This window comes from Dryobates pubescens, chromosome 6 (genome assembly GCF_014839835.1).
Source record: "Dryobates pubescens isolate bDryPub1 chromosome 6, bDryPub1.pri, whole genome shotgun sequence".
Taxonomy (NCBI): Eukaryota; Metazoa; Chordata; class Aves; order Piciformes; family Picidae; genus Dryobates; species Dryobates pubescens.
This window is the reverse complement of record NC_071617.1, coordinates 43,577,725-43,603,341: the sequence shown is the minus strand read 5'-3', so window position 1 is coordinate 43,603,341 and position 25,617 is coordinate 43,577,725. Positions and strand designations below refer to the sequence as shown.

General features: G+C 39.5%; 1 protein-coding gene across 1 annotated transcript in view; it reads left to right on the top strand.

Annotated features, from left to right (window-relative positions):
* Positions 1-25,617, top strand: part of KIF6 (kinesin family member 6) — a 215,962-nt gene that overhangs the window by 2,619 nt on the left and 187,726 nt on the right. The window contains exons 3-5 of the mRNA XM_054162516.1: positions 1,897-1,971; positions 18,380-18,527; positions 23,002-23,111. Of these exons, the coding sequence (XP_054018491.1) occupies positions 1,897-1,971; positions 18,380-18,527; positions 23,002-23,111 (333 nt within the window). The remainder of the gene's footprint in view (positions 1-1,896; positions 1,972-18,379; positions 18,528-23,001; positions 23,112-25,617) is intronic.

The following is a 25,617-nucleotide window of genomic DNA, read 5'->3' as shown; positions in this document are numbered from 1 at the left end:
TCTATGAGGCACAGCCCTGGAAAAGAGGGCCCAGAGAGCTGCCTGATTTTCAAGGATCATAGCCCATCCATACGAACAAGAAATGATGCAAAGACAGCAGGAGGAAGGATGGATGAGGAAGCAGCTCCTGACTGAACACATACAAAGAAAGTGCGTTAGAGATGTGACTATGGCAGGTGATCTAAGAAGGTTGTTTGAGGAGCAGGGTCTGTTGAAAAGAAGTGGCTTTGCTCAGAGAGCTATCGTAAGAGCTACAGAGTCCAGCTGGAAGCCAGTGGCTACTGTAGCCAATACTGGGATGCAGTGCTGTTTAGCATTAATGACCTGAGTGATGAGACTTAATGAAGCTTCAGCAAGTTCACAGACAATATGAAACTGGGAGCGATGCTTGACTTCTGCACCAGATATCTGTGCTGCTGTTCAGAGGAACCTCAAAAGGGCTGGAGGAATGGGCCAATTGGAATCTCAGGAAGTTCAACAAAGTGAAATGCCAAGTCCTGCTCCTGGTGAGGAATAGTCAGGTCAGGCTCAGGGCAAACTGAAAGCAGGTTTGCAGAAAAGGACCCAGAGTCCTAGCAGATGAAAGTGAGTCAACAATTTGCAACACCATTTGCAAGAAAGGTGGTCAACAGCCTCTGGGCTACACTGCCAACAGATCAAGGAAGTTAATCTTTCCCCTCTAGTAAGTACCATTGAGTTCTGGAGTTCTGTCTCAGGTTCACTAGCAAAAGCACATAAAGGTGATTAAGGACTGGAGCATCTAACATCTGAGGAGAGGCTGAGAGACCTAGGACTGTTTATCCTGGAGAAGAGAAGGCTTACAGGGATCTTACCCATGTATAGAAACACTTGAACACTTGATGTGGAGCAAGAGGGAATTAAGAAGATGGAAACAGATGCTGGTCAGGGATGTCCAGTATCAGAACAAGAGTTAATGAGCACAAATTGAAACACAGAAAATATCAAAGAAGCATTTTTGCTGTGGGGTGATCAAATACTGGAACAGGTTACCCAGAGAGGTAATGCGGCCTCCATGCATGGAGATGCTGAAACCAGACTGGACAGACTCCTGCTCTAGCTGACTGTCCTTTGAGCATGGGGATTGGAGTAGATTATTAGAATTAACCGGGTTGGAAAAGACCTTTGAGATTATCAAGCCCAACTGATTACCCAGCACTATCTAATCAGCTAAACCATGGCACCAAGCACCCAATCCCGTCTCTTCCTAAACACCTCCAGTGATGGTGACTCCACCACCTCCCTGGGCAGCACATTCCAATGGCAAATCACTCTTTCTGGGATGAACTTCTTCCTAACATCCAGCCTAAACCTCCCCTGGTGTAGCTTGAGACTTTATCCTCTTGTTCTGGTGTTGGTTGCCTGGTCCTTCCAACCTCAACTGTTCTATGAGTCTGGAAGACAAGTGCAGATATTTTACATAGGAAGTGGCAAAACTTAGATGTAATTAAATATGTCCTTGTGATTTACAGTAACTGTGCAGCAGAATGGAGTAGTTGTGAAAAAATGTGAGCCTGCATCTACTGGTGGGATGCTGTATTTGGTTGTAGTGTAATCTATTTATCCAGGTCTCAGTGCGATGCCAATTACAAACACTGATTCTCTTGATAGATTTAGAATACAGTTTATGTTTTTCAAAGCCACATCATTTTATCAGAGGATTTAATTGTACAGAGCTTCTCAAAGCAGCACTGTGTACAGCCTATTTATGTACAATAGCACAACAGCATGCTGTGGTTAAGACTACAGGGAAAACATTGTACTGAGTTATGTAAGCCTAATCATGTAAACATTGAGCATTACAAACACAAATGAAAATGTATGACTCAAGTAGTGTTTTAACATTCTAAGCAGTTATTATTTGCTTAATATTTTCAGATTTCAGAAAATTTTTGATCAAGAGGAGAAACAAGATGTGGTTTTTGACAGCATTGCCAAACCAGTAGCAGAAAGGTACGTTGTTGATCTTGCACGTAATTAGGGTTGCACAGAGTCAAAAATAGCTCTCGTACTATTTGGAGGAGAGATGGCAAGTGTGTTTCTCACTGTTGTAAAAGTGGGAGTCTTATTTTTTATAAATACTGACATGTCCAAATCTAGGAGATATGCAACAACTCCCTGAGAATTTGACGAGGCAACTTCTACTGTTGCCTCTTTGTGATACAGGTATAGAAATCCATGCCTAATTAGTTTTTTGTTTATAACATAAGCTCAGTTCATTGCCTTAGAAAAGAATTCCCTATATAGTTCCATGAAGTGGTAAATCTAATAAAAATCTTATGCCCTTGTTTAGTTTTCATTAAGTTAGAAACACTAATGGATCAATATGTATGGCGACACTCTCAAAATTTGTCCTCATTATTTTTGTAACACAGTGATTTTGGCATCGGTTTTGTATTTCTCCTCCATATAATAATCAAGCAATGCTCATGCTCATATTTTAAAATTTCCAAAGGCAACCATTTAAGACCAATATAGAAGACATTCTACATTCACTGTGTGGATTGAATGCCACTCTGAACTGGTTGATTTTCCAATATGCTCGGTGTGTGCAAAAATTGCTCAAGTTAGTACTGGTTTTAGTGGGGGACAAAATCCCACAATGGAAAGAGCAGAATTTCTGCATAATGTTTTTTTATCAAATTTACTGCTCAGAATCCAAACTTGTAGTGAGTTGAGAAGTATTACTTTAGGTACCGATGACTTATTCATTCATTGTCTGACTCATCCGCTGGTTTAAGCTATAATTCTGCACATTATTATTCAGCCTATTGTAGCCAGGAGGGGGTGGGTCTCTTCTCCCAGGCAACCAGCACCAGAACAAGAAGACACAGTCTCAAGCTGTGCCAGGGAAAGTTTAGGCTCGAGGTGAGGAGAAAGTTCTTCACAGAATTAGCCATTGGAATGTGCTGCCCAGGGAGGTGGTAGAGTCACCATCCCCGGAGGTGTTCAAGAGGGGATTAAACATGGCACTTGAAGCCATGAGGTGTTGGGTGACAGGTTGGACTTTATGATCTTTGAGGTCTTTTCCAACCTTATTGATTCTATGATCACACGTTTTGCACTGCAAGAAAATAGACATCCTCAGTTGGACACTTAATCTTTTCTAAAATTGTTAGTTGGAAGTAAAAATATACCTAGTTGTTTTATAATTATTTTTTTCTCTGTATTTTCTTCTTAAATGTCCCATATGAAACAGAAGGATAACTTACAGTGGAAATGAAGAGCCAGGGAATTTGAAACTTTACTAGAATAAGTAAATTATGCTTTAACAATTTTTATTATAGTCTTTCATCCAAAAGGGATTTTTTTACTTATCTGACTTCATGACAATGTCCTGGTTTTGCTGGTTCAGAATCCTAGGCTGGCTGTGGAATGCAGGCCATTAGCAGTTGTGAGTTAGCCAGCACAGCTGACCTGAGTTAGCCCACAGACGTATCCCATGCCACAAATGTCACACTCAGTATAAAGAGGAAAGTTTGCTGAGGATGAAGGCCTCCTGCTTTTCTCTTTATTGACATTAGCTGACATCAGCTTGACGTTAGCTGAGCATATCTTAGGAAATTTTGTATTTGCATGGGCACTAGTTTGGCTGTTTCATCAAACCCATTTTCATTTCGATCTGGGCCTCCTCTGCTTTTCTCAGCCCTCCTTCTCTGTTAGGGGTGGGGGGAGGTGTTTGATCACTCGGTGATAGATTAACTGCTATAATTTGGCTTTAGATATAGGCTAAACGTAGACAAGCACATGGCTTCAGGTTATCTCATTTACTTAACTTTAGATATCTGTGATCTTAATGGGGATTACAGAGAAAAAATATCTTTTCCCATATCTGGCTCTTTTTGGAAGGAGAAGGGTTAAAAGCATTGTGTCGGGCTATGCATTGAAATATCCTCAACAAAATCTCAGAATATCAAAGATAACTAGGAACAGACTGATTTTTTTCTGTTGGTTTGTTGTTGGGTTTTTTTACTACTTTTTTTTTAATTTAACCCTATGGAGTGCTTTGCCAGAATATGGAGAGTTTTTCCAGTTGAATTCACCTATACAGTACTCTAGTAAAGAGAAAGTGGGATTGTTGTCCTTTATTTCTCTGTTGGCTGATAGAAGAAATTTTGTACATTGACTTGCTCCTTTAGGTAGGCTTCATGTTTGATTTTTACATAATCTTAAGTACTTGAAAATAATTAAATGTTTTAAAAATCAATGGTGTGTAGGCATACAATTATTTCCAAATAGCTGAGCTTTTATCTTTAATGTCATAATTAGCTTATAAATTCATTCTTAGTGACAAGGCTGTTTTGACAGTGTTACAACTTGTTAAAGCTTGAATTCTAATTGATGTTTGTATTGTTGCTGATAATACGGAAGTATAATGTTGCTTTTATGTTTTTATAGTGGAGTAGACAATATCTGATGTATGTTCTTCTTTGTCATCCTCTTCCTTAATTTTTACCTTTCCCTAGGCAAAAGTATGCATTTCAAAATGTCTTCCCTTGAATAATGGAAACCTGAACTGTGCCTGAAATTTATTATACTCCTCAGTTAATGACTCAATTTTCCTTTCCCTTGTGGGAGAGTAAGAGGTGCCCTGTTACTTCAAAGACCACGATTTTTCATAGTGAAATGTTCTTCATTATCTGTTTTGGTCTTTCTGGGTGTTGTTTTTTTTGAAGCCAACATTCTCTTGCAGGGAAAAATTGTTGAAAATGCACTAATTTCTGTTGTTGGAGTCACTTTAAGGGAAAAGGTTTTGTCTGTGTCTTGCCAGGGAAGAAAAAGTAGCAGGAAAGTATCAATGAAATAGTTCAGTACCATTTTGAGGCTCTTTGCCATGCATAATTACAGTCATGAGAAAATTCAGTTACAGACTTGAATGCTCAAAGAAAAAAAAAATCCTGGGCATTATTTAAACTAAAACCAGCAATGCAGCGTTCAGAATTCTAAAATCTTTCTAGTGTGTTCTTGAATGGATGGAAATTGGATGCAACCTTCTTTTCTTACTGGTTTTTGTTGTTGTTGTTTGGTTGGGTTTTGTTTTTATGTGTGTGGGTTTTTTTCTTTTGTCTTTTAAAAACTGCTTTCTTTGATGTTGGGCCACTGGTTTTCTCTAAGTCCAGTTATATTGTCATCTTGCCTGTGGTTTTAGAGGCACCAGACATTAGTTCATTTAATTTGCTTCTTCAGTCAAAGTGCCAGCCTCTGCAAACCATTATAAACATGTGATTTGCTTGTGTGTTTTGTTTGTTTGTTGGGGTTTTTTTATTACTTTTTGTTAATGTTTGAGCCATCTCTAACTTGGTTTCTTTTTATTATTTGTGCTGTGCCACCTTCTTGCCTTTTAAATACTTCTCTTGATTATTCTTCAACAGTGCAGAACTGTTTAAGAAGCAGCACTAACTCTATTGCTCTCTCAAGACCAAAGAAAATAAATAACACCCTTCTTTCACAGTTTGCTAACAATTAAGCACTGCTTTAGTCTATAAACAGTACAAAGTTACTCTTATATGCTTGAAATATTAGTGTTATGATCGTGAATGCAATTGGAAATTAAGTAGTTTACCTTAGTGCTTTAGATTAATTCTGTTTTCAGATTTAATATGGCCAAGGTTTTGTGTTGATTTATTAGAGACTAACATTGAAAATATTTTTCTTATTGTGCAAATAAGAAACAGCTCAGCTGTATGTAAACCTAATGACAATTCTATTTTTTAAAAAGATCTGATAGCCTTCAGGATTATATTCCCATTGCCACAGAGTTTCGTTTCTTCTTGTTGCTGTGTTTACCCTGAGAATTATCATCTGTAAGACAAACTACTTCACTTTTCTGGTTGTTCGTTGTTTGTTGTGAGATTTTTGTGTGTGTGGTTTTTGCTGTTGTTGTTTGATTGTTTGTTTATTTTCTGCTGCCTTTTCTTTCAGAAAATGTAGTCAAAATGTTTGTATAAACAATTGTCCATTCTGACCTGATTATATTTGTGACAGTGTGGGAAGTCGTGGCTCACCTGCAGACATCTTTGCATCACAGCTGTACTGCTGCTAACGTGGTACAACATTTAGGTACAAAAGACATCTAGAATCTATACTTACAGTTGATCATGCTTAAATTTTTTGGATGTCAGCTTGAATCAAATGTAGCTTCAAATTTCCTCTAAAGTGAGAAATTGGAGCAGTAATTAAAAAAAAAAGCTAATAATTTTATATATAAAATTTATAAATTGTTTTTCAGAGATAAAGAAGGAAAGTGGTAAAATATTTCAGGTCAGGAAGAACTGAGTTGGGGAGAGTGATGACAATATCTCAAAATCAAGGTTACTGATATTTTCTGATATTTTTTTCCCCTTGGTCTATTTTTTTTAATAATTATTGAATATTTGTTCCAAGCATGTGTTTGTTAACAGTCATTTAAAATGAAGATGTCAGAACTCAAGTTGAAATAACCACCTGAGCAAAGCAGGTCTACCTTCAAGGCTAGATCAGGATACTCAGGCCCTAGTTCAGTAGAGCTTTGAAAATATTCTGAAATGGTGATCCCACAACCTCTCTAAGCACTCGTCCCAGGGCTTAGCTACTCTGTGAAGAACATTTCCCTTATACCTACTTGGAATTGCCTCTCTTGCACCTGGTGACTGCTGCCTCTTGTCCTACCACTGCGAGCTTCTCAGAAGACTTTGAATATTTCTCTGTAACAATCCATTGTGCAATGGGAGGTGTAATTAGCTACATGTATAGCTTTCACTTCTCTTGGTTGATAGAAAACAGCTCCCTTGGCTTCCACCTGTTTAATGTGCTCCAGCCTAAAATAACTTGGTTCTTTCAGGCTCACACTGGTTTCTTTGTAACATGGTTCTTCTACTGGGGAGTCCAGAAATCAACACAGAACTCTGCTAATTTTGAGAGCAACTGTTCTGTTAGATTCTGCAAAACCAACATAGCAGCAGAGAAAGCAGAGTTCTTCATTATATTAAAACACAAGCCTCCCTGAAGTCTTGTTAACAGTGAGCACAGAAACGAGTGAAAAATTTTGTGTCCATAAACTTTAAATAGAACAAATGATCTTCACTGGAAATTAAAACAAAATGTAGTCAGAAAAATCAACCACAATAAAGCAACCTCAGTCTGCTTTCAACCTCCATCTCCTGTCACTGGGCTTTAAACTACTATTTATATTGTCTCAGATATTCAAGGACAAAGTACTGAATGACATTTTAAACTGTACTAGCTACCCATAAATTGTCTAGCTCTCACTTGAGGAATTTCTCACTTGAGGAAAGTTAAGCGGTTGTAAACATATCTATCGATTTATGTGGAGCTGCTTGCATGCGTTATACTTCTGTATCACACCCTAGGCTTAGGAACTAGGCATCTTTAAGGCATAAGGCAGATCAGTTGAGCAACTGAAAATACCAGTTAATTTGGTAGCAGGCATTTATTTAAATAGGGACCAAAACTGACTGTTAAATAAAAAGTTAATTTCTCACTGTGCATGTTTTTAAATCACTGCTATTTATAAATTAGAAAGTGCAGATTAAATGATAATTGGGTGGGAAAATTTGAAGTGGGACAAAAAGTGTTGCTCTCCTTTAACTACATTTATATGCAAGTCCATGCTAGAAAGAATTGTCCCATGCTGGAGGAGTAGTACAGTGGTACAGAGAATAGAATAGAATAAACCAGGTTGGAAGAGACCTTCGAGGTCATTGTGTCCAACCCATCATCCAACACCATCTAATCAACTAAACCATGGCACCAAACCTAAACACCTCCAGTGATGGCGACTCCAGCACCTCCCTGGGCAGCCCATTCCAATGGGCAATCACTCTCTCTATGAAGAACTTCCTAACATCCAATCTAAACCTCCCCTGGTACAGCTTGAGACTGTGTCCTCTTGCTTTTGCTTTGTAAGATTGTAAGGGAATAGGCAGGATTTTCATAATACAAACAAAATAACCTAATACTCCACTGAATCCCTGAGCCCAATCTTATTTTCTCTCAGTTATATTAGCAAGTCTAATAAAAGATGCTACCTCTCTCTAAATACCTGTATTTTATACTTTTAGACCATCATAGTTGCAGCCACAATATTAACAGCATTTTTTTATTTTTCCTCAGTGTTGCTGTCTACATCCATGTCTCGGTCCAGACATGGGAAAGAGACTCAATTCTTTTGAATATTCCCGTGTTATGAAATTAGAGGCACAAATGAGGCCAAAATATAAACAGCAAAGCTATTTATTAATAGAACAAAGTGGATGGATCACAAGGGGAGAGAGAGAAGAGGGAGAGAGAAGAGGAAAGGAATTATATTACCACACCCCTCCCCCCCCCAAGACAGTTTGGGTCTGTGGAGGAAGGACGCTGCAGCTTTGGTGTGGAGGAGATGTCCTTGTTGGCTGTGCTGTCCTCTTAGCAGCCTCTTCAACTCCATGAGTTGTAGCAGGCAGAACCTAGGACATGGAGAGAGGGTTCTTCTTGGTCTGCTTCTACCAGGCTACCTGGTGATGTCTCTGTCCTGGTATTCTCTCCATTTTTCTTCAGAGCAGCATTGCCCCAGGCTTTTCCTTCTCCTGTGTTTTCCTTCTCCTGTGTTTTCCTTCTTTGAGCCAGTAGTTGCTCAGATCTTTTACACAGTTTTTAGGTATGAGTCCCGGTGGTGAAAATGCATATTCCATAGAGTATCAATAGCAGTGGCCCCTGACCATTATTTCTAGGGAAGCTGCAGTCTGGTGAGCAATCTTTATCTATGCATCTTCCAGAGACTCGTTCCAGTGCCATCTGCCCAATACACATCAGCTATTGTCTGGGCAAGCAACAAAGGTGATTTTATCTTTGTTAAGTCACATCAAGAGAGACAAGATTTAGCCTTTCACAATCCTTACATGCAATGGCTTTTAAACTTTTTTCCATATGGATTCTGTGGACTTTTTATTTAATTTTCTTTCAATGTCTTACTGTTGATAAAGGAACTTTTAAAATACTGAACACTTTCTATTTTAATCAGTGATTGATTTTTTTTTTTCATCAGTTTCTCAAAGTCCAAAGGGCAGAACAGAAAGCATGCTATAATTGTGTCTCCATAAATCCAAAACCTTATTTTCTTGAGCAACAACCATTACATAAGCTTTTATATAACAGTACTTGAGTTATTAAGAAGTTGTAAGGTTGTACTGAAAGTGGAGTAATTGAGAAACATTTACTTAAACTTGCTGCATTTAAAATTATATCTCTTCTTCACAATAAGAGAATTGTTAAAATTGAATATTCCAAGTTAATTTGAATGTTTATTGGGGGCTCATGAAGTATTACAAGTATTTTGATACATGCAGGTATGTATCATAAGGTGTGTTTAAGCATTTACACTAGAGACAAAAAAATTTGCATCAAATTATCCTATAGAATAGAATAGAATTAACCAGGTTGCAAGAGATCTTTCAGATCATCAAGTCCAAACTATCATCCAACACTATCTAATCAACTAAATGATGGCACCAAGTACCCCATCCAGTCTCTTCCTAAACACCTCCAGTGATGGTGACTGCACCACCTCCCTGGGCAGCACATTCCAATGGCCAATCTCTCTTTCTATGAGGAACTTCTTCCTAATGTCCAGCCTAAACCTCCCCTGGTGCAGCTTGAGACTGTGTCCTCTTGTTCTGGTGCTGGTTGCCTGGGAGAAGAGACCAACTCTCACCTGGCTACAACCTCCCTTGTGGTAGTTGTAGACAGCAATAAGGTCTCCTCTGAACCTCCTCTTCTCCAGGCAAAGCAACCCCAGCTCCCTCAGCTTCTCCTCACAGGGCTGTGCTCCTAACCCCGCCCCTGCTTTTTTGCCTTTTTCTGGACACATTCCAGCAACTCAACATCTTTCCTAAACTGAGGGGCCCAGAACTGGACACAGGACTCAAGCGGTGGCCTAATCAGTGCTGAGTACAGGGGCACAATGGCTTCCCTGGTCCTGCCAGCCACACTATTCCTGATGCAGGCCAGGATGCCATTGGCCTTCTTGGCCACCTGGGCACACTGCTGGCTCATGTTCAGCCTACTATCAACCAGTACCCCCAGGTCTCTTTCTGCCTCACAGCTCTCCAGCCACTCCAGCTCCAGCCTGTAGCACTGCATGGGGTTGTCATGGCCAATGTGTAGAACCTGGCACTTGGATGTGTTAAAGCTCGTGCCTTTGGACTCTGCCCATCTGTCCAGCTTGTCAAGGTCCCTCTGCAGAGCTCTTCTACCCTCTAAGAGCCACACCTGCCCCCAGCTTGGTGTCATCTGCAAATTTACTGATGCATTGAATTCAGAATACTTATCCCTCACCAGTGTTCTGCTTTAAACTGACTTTCCTTGCAATGATAAAAAAGAACAAGACTACAATTTGTCATGGTACACACCCTTGCTTACAGTAAACCTATGTAAACATAGGCACATAAATGTACATGCTTAAATTTCAAATTAATGTGTCCAACAGACATTTTTATATATATGGCTTTGTGATAGATCATCTTTATCTGGTTTAACCAGATGTATTCTGCCTGAAATGCAAAACCAGATATACATTCCAAAAATTACCAAGTACTGACCCAGTTATTAATTTATTCTGGGAATAAATTCTGGGATTCTGGGAAATCCTGGGAATTCCAGCATCGTGAGTTAAATCCAAAATAGTATGATTCAATTTGTTAGTTGTTCTGATACATTTGAATTTGCAGAGTTTCACCTTTTTGAGCCTTTCTTGACAGTTGTGAGACAGAGATCACCTATATATTAATAACAATGTATTAAACAGTACATTAACATATAGAATTGTTTCAGTTGGAAAAGACCTTTAAGATCATTGAGTCAACCATTCTCTTACTGTCCCATGTCTGGTGATGAACCATGTCCCTCAGCACCACATCTTTGCCCCTATTAAAGCCCCCTAGGGATGGCGATTCAACTACCTTCCTGAGGACTCTTCCAGTGTTTGAGAACCCTTCAGTGATGAAGTTTCCTCTAATATCCAACCTAAACATCCCCTCATGCAACTTGAGGCCATTTTCTCTCATCCTAATTTGACAAATGAGTCTTTTCCAGCTTCCGACTATCCAGTTTTATACTTCCTGCTTCTTTCTTTATAAGCATTTTTACCTATGACAGACCTACCAAAGGCTCCACTCAGAATATATTCACTGTTTGATTATTCCTTAAAAAAATCATGGTTTCTCTTGTTATCCATCCAGGCTGTAGAGGAATATCTTCCCAGGTGGGGAGCCACTGTGGTACAATGCAGGGAGGGTGGACCGGGGCAAGCAGTGGGCTGTGAAGGGCCTGTGATTGCCCAGAGTTGCTGGTTCTCCTGGCAGAGGCTCCCTGCTCTGAATATGAATATGAAAAGGAAATGTGATTCTTTGCAGAACTATTTTGTCAGTGTTTTCCCAGGAATGCCATATTTTTCTGGAGACTTCTTCTTCCCAAAATTTGAGATCGTGGGCAGTTTTAAAAACTTCATTTACCAGCTGAAATTCAGACCAGTGACACTTGTCTGTAGTGGATCTTGTTCACAGCTGTGAAGTCCAAAATGTTTGCCTGCTGCTTATGCACATGACAACTTCAGGTTTTAATTTGCACATTTAAGTTGGTCTGTATTTCCCAGATAGAAACGTGGCCTGTCTGGTTGCAAAGCAGTAGAAGCAAAGCTGAAACAATTTACTTTTTAAGAACTGACTTTTTTTTGTGTGTGTGTGTGTGTCTGTTTCTCTGTAAATACTTGGTTTAGAGCTAACCCTAAATATTATTGTAGGTAAAACTGATAGCATTTTATTGTGTAAATATTGTTTCATGTGGCTTGTGATGTATAGCTCTTCTCTTCTTTTGATAATATCTAAGTCTGTCACAAATTATTTAAAGCACATGCCTATGTGTTTCAGCATGTAAGGAAAATGAACCTTGGGTTTCTTGATGCAGTGAAACAAATGTACGAATTTGGACAAATTTTAGTTATCTTTTAGAAACTTTTATGTTTCTCTGTACTAGGCTTTATAGTTCTGAGTCTATTATTATTAAGAGAAGACACTCCAGAAACTCTGACAATCATAACAGAAGTAACTGCTAAAATATACTGGCGACAGATTTCTCCACCAGCATTTCAGCTAATCTGTCTGGAAGTAGTCCATGAACTTCTGAGCAGGGAGCTATACAACACTGCCTAAGTTCATGAAAGATCTTTTCAGCAAATTCTCTACTTGGATTATGTGTCTTTGATGTGTTTTGTTTGAAGTAGTAAAGAGACAATTTATTCAACAAAGTGTGTACTTAACCATGCCAAAACTCAGCTGCTTGGAAGGGGGAGTGAAATAAGAAAAAAAAGCAAACTTCTCGATGCCCTGGTAGCATCCAGGCAGCACAACTGAAAGTATCCTTTTAGTGTATGATTTTTATAAATCACAGAATCACCAAAGTTGGAAGAGACCTCAAAGATCATCAAGTCCAACCCCTCACCACAGACCCCATGACTAAATTGTGGCACCAAGTGCCATGTCCAGTCCCCTCTTGAACACCTCCAGGGATGGTGACTCCACCACCTCCATGGGTAGCACATTCCAACGATGAATGACTCTCTCAGTGAAGAACTTTCTCCTCACCTCGAGCCTGATCTTCCCCTGGTGCAGCTTGAGACTGTGTCCTCTTGTTCTGGTGCTGGTTGCTTGAGACAAGAGACCAACTCCCTCCTGGCTACAACCACCCTTCAGGTAGTTGGAGAGAGCAATAAGGACTCTCCTGAGCCTCCTCTTCTCCAGGCTAAACAATCCCAGCTCCCTTAGCCTCTCCTCATAGGGATTGTGCTCAAGGCCTCTCCCCAGCCTCGTTGCCCTTCTCTGGACACGTTCAAGTGTCTCAATGTCCTTCTTAAACTGAGGGGCCAAGAACTGGACACAGGACTCAAGGTGTGGCCTAACCAGTGCTGAGTACAGGGGCACAATGACTTCCCTGCTCCTGCTGGCCACACTAATCTTGATGCAGGCCAGGAGGCCATTGGCCTTTTTGGCCACCTGGGCACACTGCTGGCTCATGTTCATCCAGCTGTCAATCAGTACCCCCAGGTCCCTTTCTGTTTGGCAGCTCTCCAGCCACTCCGACCCCTGCCTGTAGCACTGCATGGGGTTGTTGTGGCCAAAGTGCAGCACCCGGCACTTGGATTTGTTGAATGCCATCCTGTTGGACTCTGCTTATGCTAAAGTCTTCACAAGATGACCATCAATAAACATGTCAATCTGTGTACTTCCAAATACTAGGTTTATCAAAGGTTTAGGATTTTTGTTCAGAGAATCTGAAGAGTAAAGATGCAGAGAGCAGGTTAGCTAATACCTTGTGAAGTAGGTATTGCAGGAAAAAGCTGCCAATTCTCGATTGTCTTTCCCAGAAGAGAATCAGTTCCACTACCATTGGGAACAGCTTTAATTTGCAGATGACTATATTAAAAAATCATTTTGGTGGTCAGTGCTTAGAAAATACCCTCTTTTCTTGGCATTCATAATTGTCAACTTTTTTTAGGTACCTGATGCAATTACATTTTGTGATGAAAAGGAGTATGTGTGTGTTTTCTGCTCACTATACTAACTTGAGCTTCTGAGAGAATTTTGACTTTGTCAAGGGTAATTCTGCTGCGTAATTTGTTGCTTTTTTGAATAGAATTTATTGAGTCACTAAAGGTTTATGAAACTTTCTGGGTGTATTTCTTAAAGGCATTGTGCTTCTTAAGTTGAAAACAGTAATTACATGTCTGAACTTAATGACTGTTTAGTAAATCGATACTGGCTTAATTGGTAACAATACATGGAGGTGGATCAATAAATCATTTCAGTGTAAAACTCCTTGTGACAATGAACTAACATTAGATTGATAAAGCTTGATATTTATTTGTGACACAAAGATCTTAGAAGTGGAAAAGGACCAAAGAACGCCTTTATTGAGTGTTTGCTGTGGTAGTTGTTCCTTCACAAGCCTCATTGCTGAAACATCCTGTATACCCATTGATTCCAAGATAAGTTCCTTAAGTTAAAACTTAATCCATGTAGACTTTATCTCATACAGACCTTCAGAACTGATATTGACTAATATTCAGAATATTATACCACGATTGGTGGTTATACCTCTTCAATTTTGACATTTATTCTTTCATAAGCATGTAAACTTCTGGTTTTGTTCATAAATTTAATTCTTCATGAACAAGCTGCTGTTGTAGAGACTTTTCAGTGTCTTCCCATTTACTGCTTTCAGGAGACAAGATAATAGTCTTTAGATAGCTTTTAAATCCAACTTGTACTCAGTCCCTTGCCTTTGGCAAAGATGGTTTTCTTTGTAAACTTAGGGGATTTATTCTCCATCCTGTCTTCGTGGAGTTGTGCCTCACTATTAGAAGGCTTTGCCAGGAGTTTCACTGATACTATTGGTAGTCCTCTTTCCTTACAGACTTCTGTGGCACCTCAAGCAGGCTTTTCTTTAATTGGCTTGCTTGTTAGCTTTAATACACTCTGAATGAAGGCAATGAATACTGCAAACATGGACAGAATGTAATTATACACATCATTATACACACATGTATAAAAAAAGATTGACTTTCATGTTGGATTTTAAAGTAGGACTTAACTGTAGAATCATAACCAGCACTTTCACAAGGCATTTATGCAACAGAGCATTAACATTACCTTTAATTATATTAGACTGTGAAAATACATTGTTCACATTTTCTGAGCTTTCAATGTTTTCTGGAAAACCACTCAGAGCTGTGCTGATACACTGCAATAAATACAAGAAACATGTGAATCAAGAAGAAAACTCAATTACTTCTGTAGCTGTCTTGACACTATATGGTATATGACATTTTACCCTACATTTATGTGAGGTGAGTCTAATTAAATGGCTTTTGTGAAGTACAGGGACTTCAGGTAAATAGTTTGCAGCCGTACTTTTACTAGCCTTTTTTAGACACATTGCAAAACACACCTTTATGGAGTACTCATGTCATCGTAGTTGAAAGTATATACTTTTAACAAGAAGGAGTAAGACAACTTAAGAACTCAAAATACTAGATCTAGAAAAGCTGAAAATCAGAGCGTTAAGTATAGAAGAGCAACTGTATTGCCACAGATTAAATTCCCACCTAGCCTGGTATGTTATATCTTGCAGGCATTTACAGTCAATCCTGAATGGTAAAAAACCCCAAAACAACAACAGCAACAAAAAAAACCACCCCAAAATCATCACCAAAACCCAAACCACCACCACCAAAAGGCCCAAACAAACAAAAAACCAGTGTGAGCTTGCAGAGCTACTTTCCCCCCAAGTATTCTGTTAGCCACTAATGATTTGTAGTTTAGGGACTTCATGATTTCTGTTTAGTAACTCTTAAGTTTCCTCATGAATTAGTCCAGTCTGCTACAGTCTGTGTGAACTTGACATTCAAAACATCCTATTGAAAGGAGTTCTGCAGCTTAACTACATTTTGCATGAAGAGTCATTTCCCCATGCTTGCTTTGAGTCTGTCATTTCTGAGCTGCTTTTGATACGTCTTACCTTCTGACAACTCATTACTGTCTTCAGCATTCAGATAGAATGATAGTGGGCACAAGAAATTCCTAAGATAAATGAAGTGTTTTATAATAATAATTGTTTTGATTTTTAACATCTGGAATCTAAAATTTATATATACTCTGTCTGGACAGCTTGGTCTTTGGAAGCAGATGTTCACCATAGTTGCTTTCAACGTGTTTCTGTTTTTGTCTGTTACATCCTACTGTAATGGACTAAAATAAGCAATTTGGCAACTGCTCAGGCTTTTAATAAGCTGAAGAACCATTGTATCTCTAGTGGCGCCAGACCAGCTATCTTTACATGGTTCTTTTCCTCTTATGCAAGGATTGTTTGCCCTCTATTCTTCATAATCTTAGCTTATTTATCACTTTTTTTCAATAAACAAAAAGCATAATAGCAACTTTAGGTTTTCTTTAGCAAAATCAGTAAGTCGTTAAGCATTATACATCAAATCTGAAGTAGATTTTGCTTCTGATAAGTTATATCACAAAATATTTTTTATTGATTACTTTTTTTGTTTTCAAATACTCCATATATTTTGTTAGGGGATGCTGGCATTGTGGTAGAAAATTTTGAGATGGAGGAATGCAGGAAACATTTTGTAACTGTCAGCTGCTAAAAGGAAAGAAAAAAAGGCTTGAGAATCTGATCTGATTTCTGTATCACTTTAAATATTTTTCAAGTTCCGGGCATTTGACAGTAACTAACAAGAAAATTAAGAATGTGAAAATAGATTTTTAGTATTTTTGTCTTTTGACACAGCTGTATCAGTAGAAATTTTAGGAGTTGGATACCTGAAATTTTACTTTTAATATCAGGAGAAAAATTAAATGTTGTATTTATGTTTCAGACCTGAGCCCACCAGAAGGGCTTCACTTGAGCAAAATACAACTGTCTTCATAAGTAGTGCAAGAAATTGTTCAATATATTAATAAGGAAGGGCAACAAGGCTAGTGAGAGGCCTCAAGCACAAGCCCTATGAGGAGAGGCTGAGGGAGCTGGGATTGTTTAGCCTGGGGAAGAGGAGGCTCAGGGGAGACCTCATTGCTCTCTACAACTGCCTGAAGGGTGGTTGTAGCCGGGAATGGGTTGGTCTCTTCTCCCAGGCAACCAGCACCAGAACAAGAGGACACAGTCTCAAGCTGCACCAGGGGAGGTTTAGGCTCAAGGTGAGGAGAAGGTTCTTCACTGAGAGAGTCGTTAGCCATTGGAATGTGCTGCCCAGGGAGGTGGTGGAGTCACTGTCCCTGGAGGTGTTCAAGAGGGGATTGGACGTGGCACTTGGTGCCATGGTCTAATCATGAGGTCTGTGGAGACAGGTTGGACTTGATGATCTTTGAGGTCTCTTCCAACCTTAGCGATCCTGTGATACTGTAAAAATGCTATATTTGTATATGAAAAGAGTTTCTCCAAATTGTACTGACTTATTATGGAATCTAGGTCACCATAATTTAGGGAACTCCTTTCTGTTTGCTGTATTAAATGTCCTCTCCTTTAGAAAAATCTCAAAACATATTGAGTCACTGTTGGAAAACTGTTTAGACAGTTTTGGAAAACTGTTTAGGCTCCTGAACTGTATGTCAGCTGTCACAGAGTCCCATGTCTCCTCCACAATGTGCAGCTATACCACTGTCCTTAAAATTGACTATTGTTTGGTGGAAGTTAATCATGAGAGCGTAATGAATTTAAGTATCTTTTACTAAACTTTTACTAGGTACTGCTGCATGTAGAAATAAGAGGTGTGGAAGAAAAGATTGAGTCTGAATGTCACTTCAAGCTATGCCATTGCATATCTTCTAATAGTGTTGCACAGAAGCTTCTTGTACAGATGCAGTTCTAACAGAAAAGTGTACTCGTACCAATGTGAATTTGTGTGTTTTCATAGTAAAGGAACATTTTACTGCACTGATAAAAGCACAGGTTCTGCATGCCCTTATCCAAACTAGGTCTTGTCTGATAGTTTAGTATAGTAATATTCCCAGAATAAAAAAAGGCCTCTGGTATAACTGTATTTTTACACAAGTTTCTAACCACAAGCTAGTCTTCTCTGTTCGCTCTTACTGAAGTCACATGTGAACAACTTCTAACTTGTATAACTGTAATGTATGGTCACAATTCCTGACATCCACAGTCTTTGAAGATGCTAAATATTATCTTTGCAAACATTGTTAGCAAAAGAAAAAAGTGTACAAAGGTAACATAAATAGTGCTAAATGATTGACTAGTGAGGCTAGTGAATAATGGGGTAAGCCGAGGCATCAAGTCTTTTGGTTCTAGAGAGTTTAAATTCCATTGCATCTAGAATACATGGCTTGAAGTGTATTCTTGTATTACTGCAGACAACTGCTATGTAATTAAGAATTACCATTATCTGGGCCCCTCAATTTAAGAAGAACATTGAAACTCTTGAATGTGTCCAGAGAAGGGCAACAAGGCTGGGGAGAGGCCTCGAGCACAAGCCCTACGAGGAGAGGCTGAGGGAGCTGGGGTTGTTTAGCCTGGAGAAGAGGAGGCTCATGGGAGACTTTATTGCTGTCTACAACTACCTGCCCATGGAGGTGCTTGATTCACCATCCCTGGAAGTGTTCAAGAGGGGATTGGACGTGCCTCTTGGTGCCATGGTCTACTAGTCATGAGGTGTTGGGTGACAGGTTGGACTTGATGATCTTTGAAGTCTTTTCCAACCTTATTGATTCTATGATTCTATTTATATTTTGGTTCTATAGAAAACTGAATATGGAATGCATGTTAGGCCTTCTGTATTACTTATCTCACTTTTTTTTTCATTCCATAGTGTTTTGGCAGGATATAATGGCACTATCTTTGCATATGGCCAGACAGGCAGTGGCAAAACTTTTACCATCACGGGAGGAGCAGAACGTTACAGTGATCGAGGCATCATTCCCAGGACTCTATCTTATGTTTTTAATAACTTGCAGAAGGTATGAGACACTGTTTCCAGTTTATATTTAATGTCTAATTTACAAATACTTATCTGTATTGATACCTTATGAGAAAGACTTTGGTAATGGTTTTGGTTGCAGTTTGTGACAATAGACTGAAAATAATCTACAGAGGGGGTTTTGTGGTTTAAAAAACTATGCTGTTTTTAGTTGATGCAACATATGTTCAGATCACACAATTCATTCTTAAGACTTATTAGCTCTACTCTTGCTCTGTATTTTATGCATTGCATCTCATGTGGTTAGTACAAAAATTGCTCTGATGTCTGTGTAAACTCACTTCTATAAAAGATGGAGCATTCCTTTCAGTTTTCATAACTTGCCTGATTTCTTTGTGCTAAACTAATGCTCAACTCCCCCCATGCATAAGTTAGTAAAAATAAGCATTTTAAAATACTCAGTTATGTAATGCCTATATTTTACCTATTGTTAGCTAAACAGTATCAGTATCTAACCACTTGCCAGTAATAACTAGAAAAACGCCTCAAGACATAGTAAACTGTATTCTGAAAACCACTTATATGTGCTTTACATCTGAAACTTCTAGTTAAGAAATAGTCACTAAACACATATAAATACTGATTTCACTTCACAAAAGATTTAAGCAGCAGCAAATACTGTCCAGTATTATTTCATTCTTTCCTTTTTCCTTATAGTATTTCTGAGTTTTATAATTCTCTCTGCTTTTTATTAATGCTTTATTGTTCATTGTTTTAAACACTGCATAGATTTTCCTGCCACTGACAGCTCAGTGAAACTGCTGTTTGAATCCTGAATTTGACATATCCTATAGGGCAAAACACATTGTTCCAGTGTCTTAAGTGACCTAAATCAAAGAACTAGAAACATTTTAGGTGAATCCAGTGATTTAAGTGTGAATCTTACATTTCAACAGCTCTACCTGCGCTCTGCAGAAGTAGGACTTTGTATTGCAAAACTGCCTTGCAAAAAACATGTCTAATTGTTGCACTTAAAAGTTAATCAAGCTGATTTTCAGATTGTTGTACCACACTGAATTTGAAGTCTTTTACTCTTTTATGTCAAATCAAAACCAAATGCAATATTGCTGCCAGGGAAAAAAAAAGGACATCAGGTCTGACAGAAAGAGAATGACAACTTGAGAGATGGAGAAGACTGACTGCAATTAATTGTATGCTTTATCTACATATACCCCCCAGAAAGACACCTGAACTTAATTTGGAATGTTTACTTATGTGCAGAAAACATGACATCCATTGTTTTTTACAGAAGATAATGGCAACATTTCAAACACTGCAAGTACATTGTAATGTCTCAACATGTAAGAGCAATGGCAGAAATAGAATAGAATAGAATAGAATAGAATAGAATAGAATAGAATAGAATAGAATAGAATAGAATAGAATAGAATAGAATAGAATTAACCAGGTTGGAAAAGACCTTTGAGATCATTGAGTCCAACCAATCACCCAACTCCATCTACTCAACTAAACCATGGCACCAAGCACCCCATCCAGTCTCTTCTTAAACACCTCCAGTGATGGTGACCCCACCACCTCCCTGGGCAGCACATTCCAATGGCCAATAACTCTTTCTGTGAAGAACTTCTTCCTAACATCCAGCCTAAACCTCCCCTGGCGCAGCTTGAAGCTGTGTCCTCTTGTTCTGGTGCTGGCTGCCCAGGAGAAGAGACCAACCCCCAGCTGTCTACAACCTCCCTTCAGGAAGTTGTAGACAGCAAATACAAAATAAATACAAATTATAAAATATCTCCAAATTATCTCCAAATACATACACTAATACAAAATATCTCCTAATACAAATTATGCTTCCAATACAAATTATAAAATATCTCCAAATTTATAAGTCTTTGAACACCTGAAGTTCCTTCTCTTCTGCTTGTATTAATTTTTCTAATAACTAAATGATATTTAACCAAAATACTTCAGAAACTCAAATAAGATGGCAGCAACAAAATTTTTCATTGAATAAGGAAGCTAAATTAGTCATTCTGAATCATAAGTCTTCTGAGTTGCCTGCAGCCTACAAGTTCTGAAGGCAGCTTAAGTGACATATCCTATTTTTCCCCCCCATGTATAAGGCAACTGTAAGAAACAACAATAAGCAGCTGATGATACAGTGATCGGCATTCCACGTATAAGAACTTCTTTTCTAAAGGAGGATATGGGGAATATATGCTGACGTATGTGTTGGGTTATAACCAAAATATTGTGGAATTACTTCAGTTTTACATTTGTATATAATAAAAGGAAGGACTATATACAAACCACTGTAGGTACTCCATGTGAGGAATTTAATTTTCCTTTAGTAACTGTAAAACTGAAATAAGTCAACCAAGTCAATTATCCTGTTGCTTTAGGAAGCAGAAGATGAGGCTGCTGTAGCGTGTGTTTTGTCTCTTCATTTACTACAACAGGTCAATGATGAAGATTCATCTTCACATTTTAACGTAGTCATTTAATTAAATTTAAATATCATGTGACATTAGCAACAATGGATATGTTGTATTTTTATAGAATCAATAAGGTTGGAAAAGACCTCAAAGATCATCAAGTCCAACCTGGCACCCAACACCTCATGACTACTGAACCACGGCTTCAAGTGCCACATCCAGTCCCCTCTTGAACACCTCCAGGGATGGTGACTCTACTACCTCCCTGGGCAGCACATTCCAATGGCTAACAACCCTCTCTGTGAAAAACTTTCTCCTCACCTCAAGACTAAACTTCTTCTGGTGCAGCTTGAGACTGTGTCCTCTTGTTCCAGTGATGGTTGCCTGGGAGAGGAGACCAACCCCCTCCTGGCTACAACCACCCTTCAGGTAGTTGTAGACAGCAATAAGGTCTCCCCTGAGCCTCCTCCAGCCTAAGCAACCCCAGCTCCCTCAGCCTCTCCTCATAGGGCTTGGGCTCTAGGCCTCTCCCCAGCCTTGTTGCCCTTCTCTGGACACATTCAAGTATCTCAATGTCCTTCTTAAATTGAGGGGCCCAGAACTGGACACAGTACTCAAGGTGTGACCTAACCAGTGCTGAGTACAGGGGCACAATGACTTCCCTGCTCCTGCTGGCCACACCATTACTGGTACAGGCCAGGATGCCATTGGCACCCCTGGGCACACTGTCATTCATCTAGTACAGGGTACCAATTCGTATTCATAAGGGGATATGTCTCAGTCACATGAATGTGTTCTGAGTAAGGGTTAACAATATTAAGTTGTTCTTTTCTTTTACCTTTGCTCTTGTAAAGTGTGGCTATGGCAGATAAATGTAGACACAGCAATTGAGGTGCCCAAAAGCTTGCTTTTGTAGGAATGGAAATAATAATTTTTAAAAAGCAATCATGTTGCCTTGCACAACCCAATAGAAGACTTCTGTTGTGGCAAGTGAACGCATTAATCTTGCAATTGCCAGCAATATACAATGTCAGCACACTAAAAAGATTCTTTTCTATACTAGGTATGTAATAAAAGCAAAATAGGATTAAAAAACCCAAACAAACCCCAAAAGTTACGTTTGCTACTTTCTCAGCACATAAGTTCTACAAAAATGTTTGTGTCTCCATTTTGAGACAGTAATTGCCCATTGGAATGGGCTGCCCAGGGAGGTGGTGGAGTTGCCATCACTGGAGGTGTTTAGGAGGAGTATCACAGTATCACAGTATCACAGTATCACAGTAACTAAGGTTGGAAGAGACCCCAAGGATCATCAAGTCCAACCTGTTCCAACAGACCTCACAACTAGATCATAGCACCAAGTGCCACGTCCAATCTCCCCTTGAACACCTCCAGGGACGGCGACTCCACCACCTCCCTGGGCAGCACATCCCAATGACGAATGACTCGCTCAGTGAAGAACTTTTTCCTCACCTCGAGTCTAAACCTCCCCTGACACAACTTGAGACTGTGTCCCCTTGTTCTGGTGCTGGTTGCCTAGTCTTGATGGGGTGCTTGGTGCCCTGGTTTAGTTGATTAGATGGTGTTGGATGATGGGTCGAACATGATGATCTTGGAGGTCTCTTCCAACCTGTTCTGTTCTATTCTATTCTATTCTATTCTAAAACCTCTACTTAGTTGTGCTTTTAGGGGTATTTCTGTCTACCTACTTGCAAATCATTGATTCATACGTATTTTTTTTCTTATTTATTCTTAAAGCATCAGATTAAACTCACAAGTGTGATGAGGTTTAGAGGGGCATTTTTGTGGGCTTTTGGTTTGATTTGTTTGTTTGGTTGGTCTGTGTGTGTGCTTTGGTTGGATTTTTTTTGCTTTCCTCTCTTCTTGAGCCTTTATATATATGGTAACAGAAAACACAAGTGTCCAAATTTAAAATGTGAACCATGCTGAGGAAAAGGAGACACATTGAGAAAGCAATATGAAAATGATAGTGATAAATTTGTCCTTTGATCTAGCTGACTCCTCAATTAGATCTTTCTTTTTTTTTTTTTTATTATCCAGGATAGCAGTAAAGTGTATACAACTCATGTTTCCTACTTAGAAATCTACAATGAATGTGGTTATGATCTGCTGGACCCAAGACACGAGGCCTCCAGACTGGAAGATTTGCCGTAAGTAATAAAAAAAACATGGAGTCTACAAAAACAACAGAAATCATTTTCACATGCCCTGTTACATTACCTGGGGATGTTTTTGAAACTGTGCTGCTCATCTCAGTGTTGATTAACCCAAAAGACTTTTTCCCCATTTTATCAACGCCGTCTAAATTTTATTTTATATATGTAGAGGCTAGGGAAATTGGCCACCATCCACAGACCTTCAAGAAGAGAATTACCAGTGTTAGAATTGTTAAGGCTAATAGTAATAATACTATTAGCTCACTCTTTTCATGTGAAATACATTCTTTCAAAATAGTGTGTGGTGTGTTACTACTGAATACTAAAGATTAGGAAAGTATGAAGGTTTGTTAAACTTAAGCTTTTCTGTTTATTAATGAGGAGACAGCTGGAAATTGTTCTGGATAGTTTCTTATACTATAAGATATATATACTGATAATATCTACTTATAAGATATATATACTTATAATAGGGAGGAGATGGAGTCGCCAGCACTGGAGGTGTTTAGGAAGAGACTGGATGGCGTGCTTGTTGCCATGGTTTAGTTGATTAGATGGTGTTGGATGATAGGTTGGACTTGATGATACCGAAGGTCTTTTCCATCCTGGTTAATTCTCTCTTCTCTTCTCTTCTCTTCTCTCCTCTCCTCTCCTCTCCTCTCCTCTCCTCTCCTCTCCTCTCCGAACCTCTCCGAACCTCTCCTCTCCTCTCCGAACCTCTCCTCTCCTCTCCGAACCTCTCCTCTCCGAACCTCTCCTCTCCTCTCCTCTCCTCTCCTCTCCTCTCCTCTCCTCTCCGAACCTCTCCTCTCCGAACCTCTCCTCTCCGAACCTCTCCTCTCCTCTCCTCTCCTCTCCTCTCCTCTCCTCTCCTCTCCTCTCCTCTCCTCTCCTCTCCTCTCCTCTCCTCTCCTCCTCTCCTCTTCTCCTCTTCTCTCCTCTTCTCTTCTCCTCTTCTCTTCTCTTCTCTTCTCCTCTTCTCTTCTCTTCTCTTCTCTTCTCTTCTCTTCTCTTCTCTTCTCTTCTCTTCTCTTCTCTTCTCTTCTCTTCTCTTCTCGTCAGAAATGTTGTTCTGACAAATTACATTTTAAAAGTGTAAAATATTTTCAGCATACATTACACACCATTCATTCCCATCCAGATTTAGTTGATTTTGTTTCCTGAAAACCAGTAGTGTGGTGGTTTGAAAGGAAAGGCTCTGCTTTCCCTCCCCCACTGAGAAAGAGACCATGGCTAAACCCAGTCGGAGAAATGAGAGTATATTTTACAAGGAAACAGGTTATATGTAACACAACAAATACAGGTATTTTACAATATATACAGGAATATACAGCAAATGAACTCAACCAGAAACCAGACCCCCCACAGAGGGGGCTTCCCCCTGTGCCCACTTCACCCCCCTACCTCTCTTCTCCCCCAAAAGAGGTAGAAACGAGATGTGGACGGTTAACAGGGCAGGAAAGGAAGAAAGGCCTGGTACAGTGAGTTAGTATCTTATCTTAGTTGGCCAGAATCCCAGAAGCAGATCCAGCCGAGAGGGACAGCGAAGGAAGGAAGACTGAGAGAAAGTTCCCAGCTCCCCTGGGTCCAACAACCTCACCTCCCACAATTCTACCAATGAAATTCGTTTAGAATACCAAAATATTTTATAAACATTTAGCCAGTGTGCCCCTTTCTTAAAGGCACAGCGTCAAACGGCCACACAGTAGGAAGAAGTTAGTGAAGTTTTTCTAAGGTGACTTTTCTAAAGGTGTTGGCAGAGTAAAATAATTCAGTTCAAATTATTGCTGTGCTGTTCAAGTCAACTCTGGTTTTGATTATCAAAATATTATTTAATAATTTTTTTTTGTGAGTAAGAATATTAAAGTTGCTTACAGGTTTGAAATGATCTCATGTTTTGTTTGTGCATGAAATGCCAAGCTCACTGTTTCAGTTCAGAGAGGGTGAATCACAGAATCATAGAATGTTAAATGTTGGAAGGGACATCCAGAGATCTAGTCCAGAGGGACATCCAGTGATCCTTAGCAGGATCACCTTGGGCAGGCCACACAGGAGCACATCCAGGCATGTTTTGAAAATCTCCAGAGAAGTAGACTCCCCAGCCTCCCTGCAGAGCCTATTCCAGTGCTCCACCACCCTCACCATAAAGAGGTTTCTCCTTGGGTTGAGGTGAAACTGCCTGTGTTTTAGCTGTTACCCATTGTTCCTTGTCCTGTCCCTGGGCACCACTGAAAAGAGACTGTCACCTTCTTCTTGACACCCACCCCTCAGATCTTCATAGATGTTGATAAGATCCACTCTCAGCCTTCTCACAACTAAAGAAGCCCAGTTCCTCAGTCTCTCTTCATAGGAGAGATGTTCCAGTCTAAGTCATCCTTGTAGTTCTCCATTGGACTCTCTCCAGCAGATACCTGTGTCTCTTGAATTAGAGAGCCCAAAACTGCAGAGAGTAGATTTAGGGCTCTTTCCAGATCTCAACAAGAAAGACCTGACTATAAAT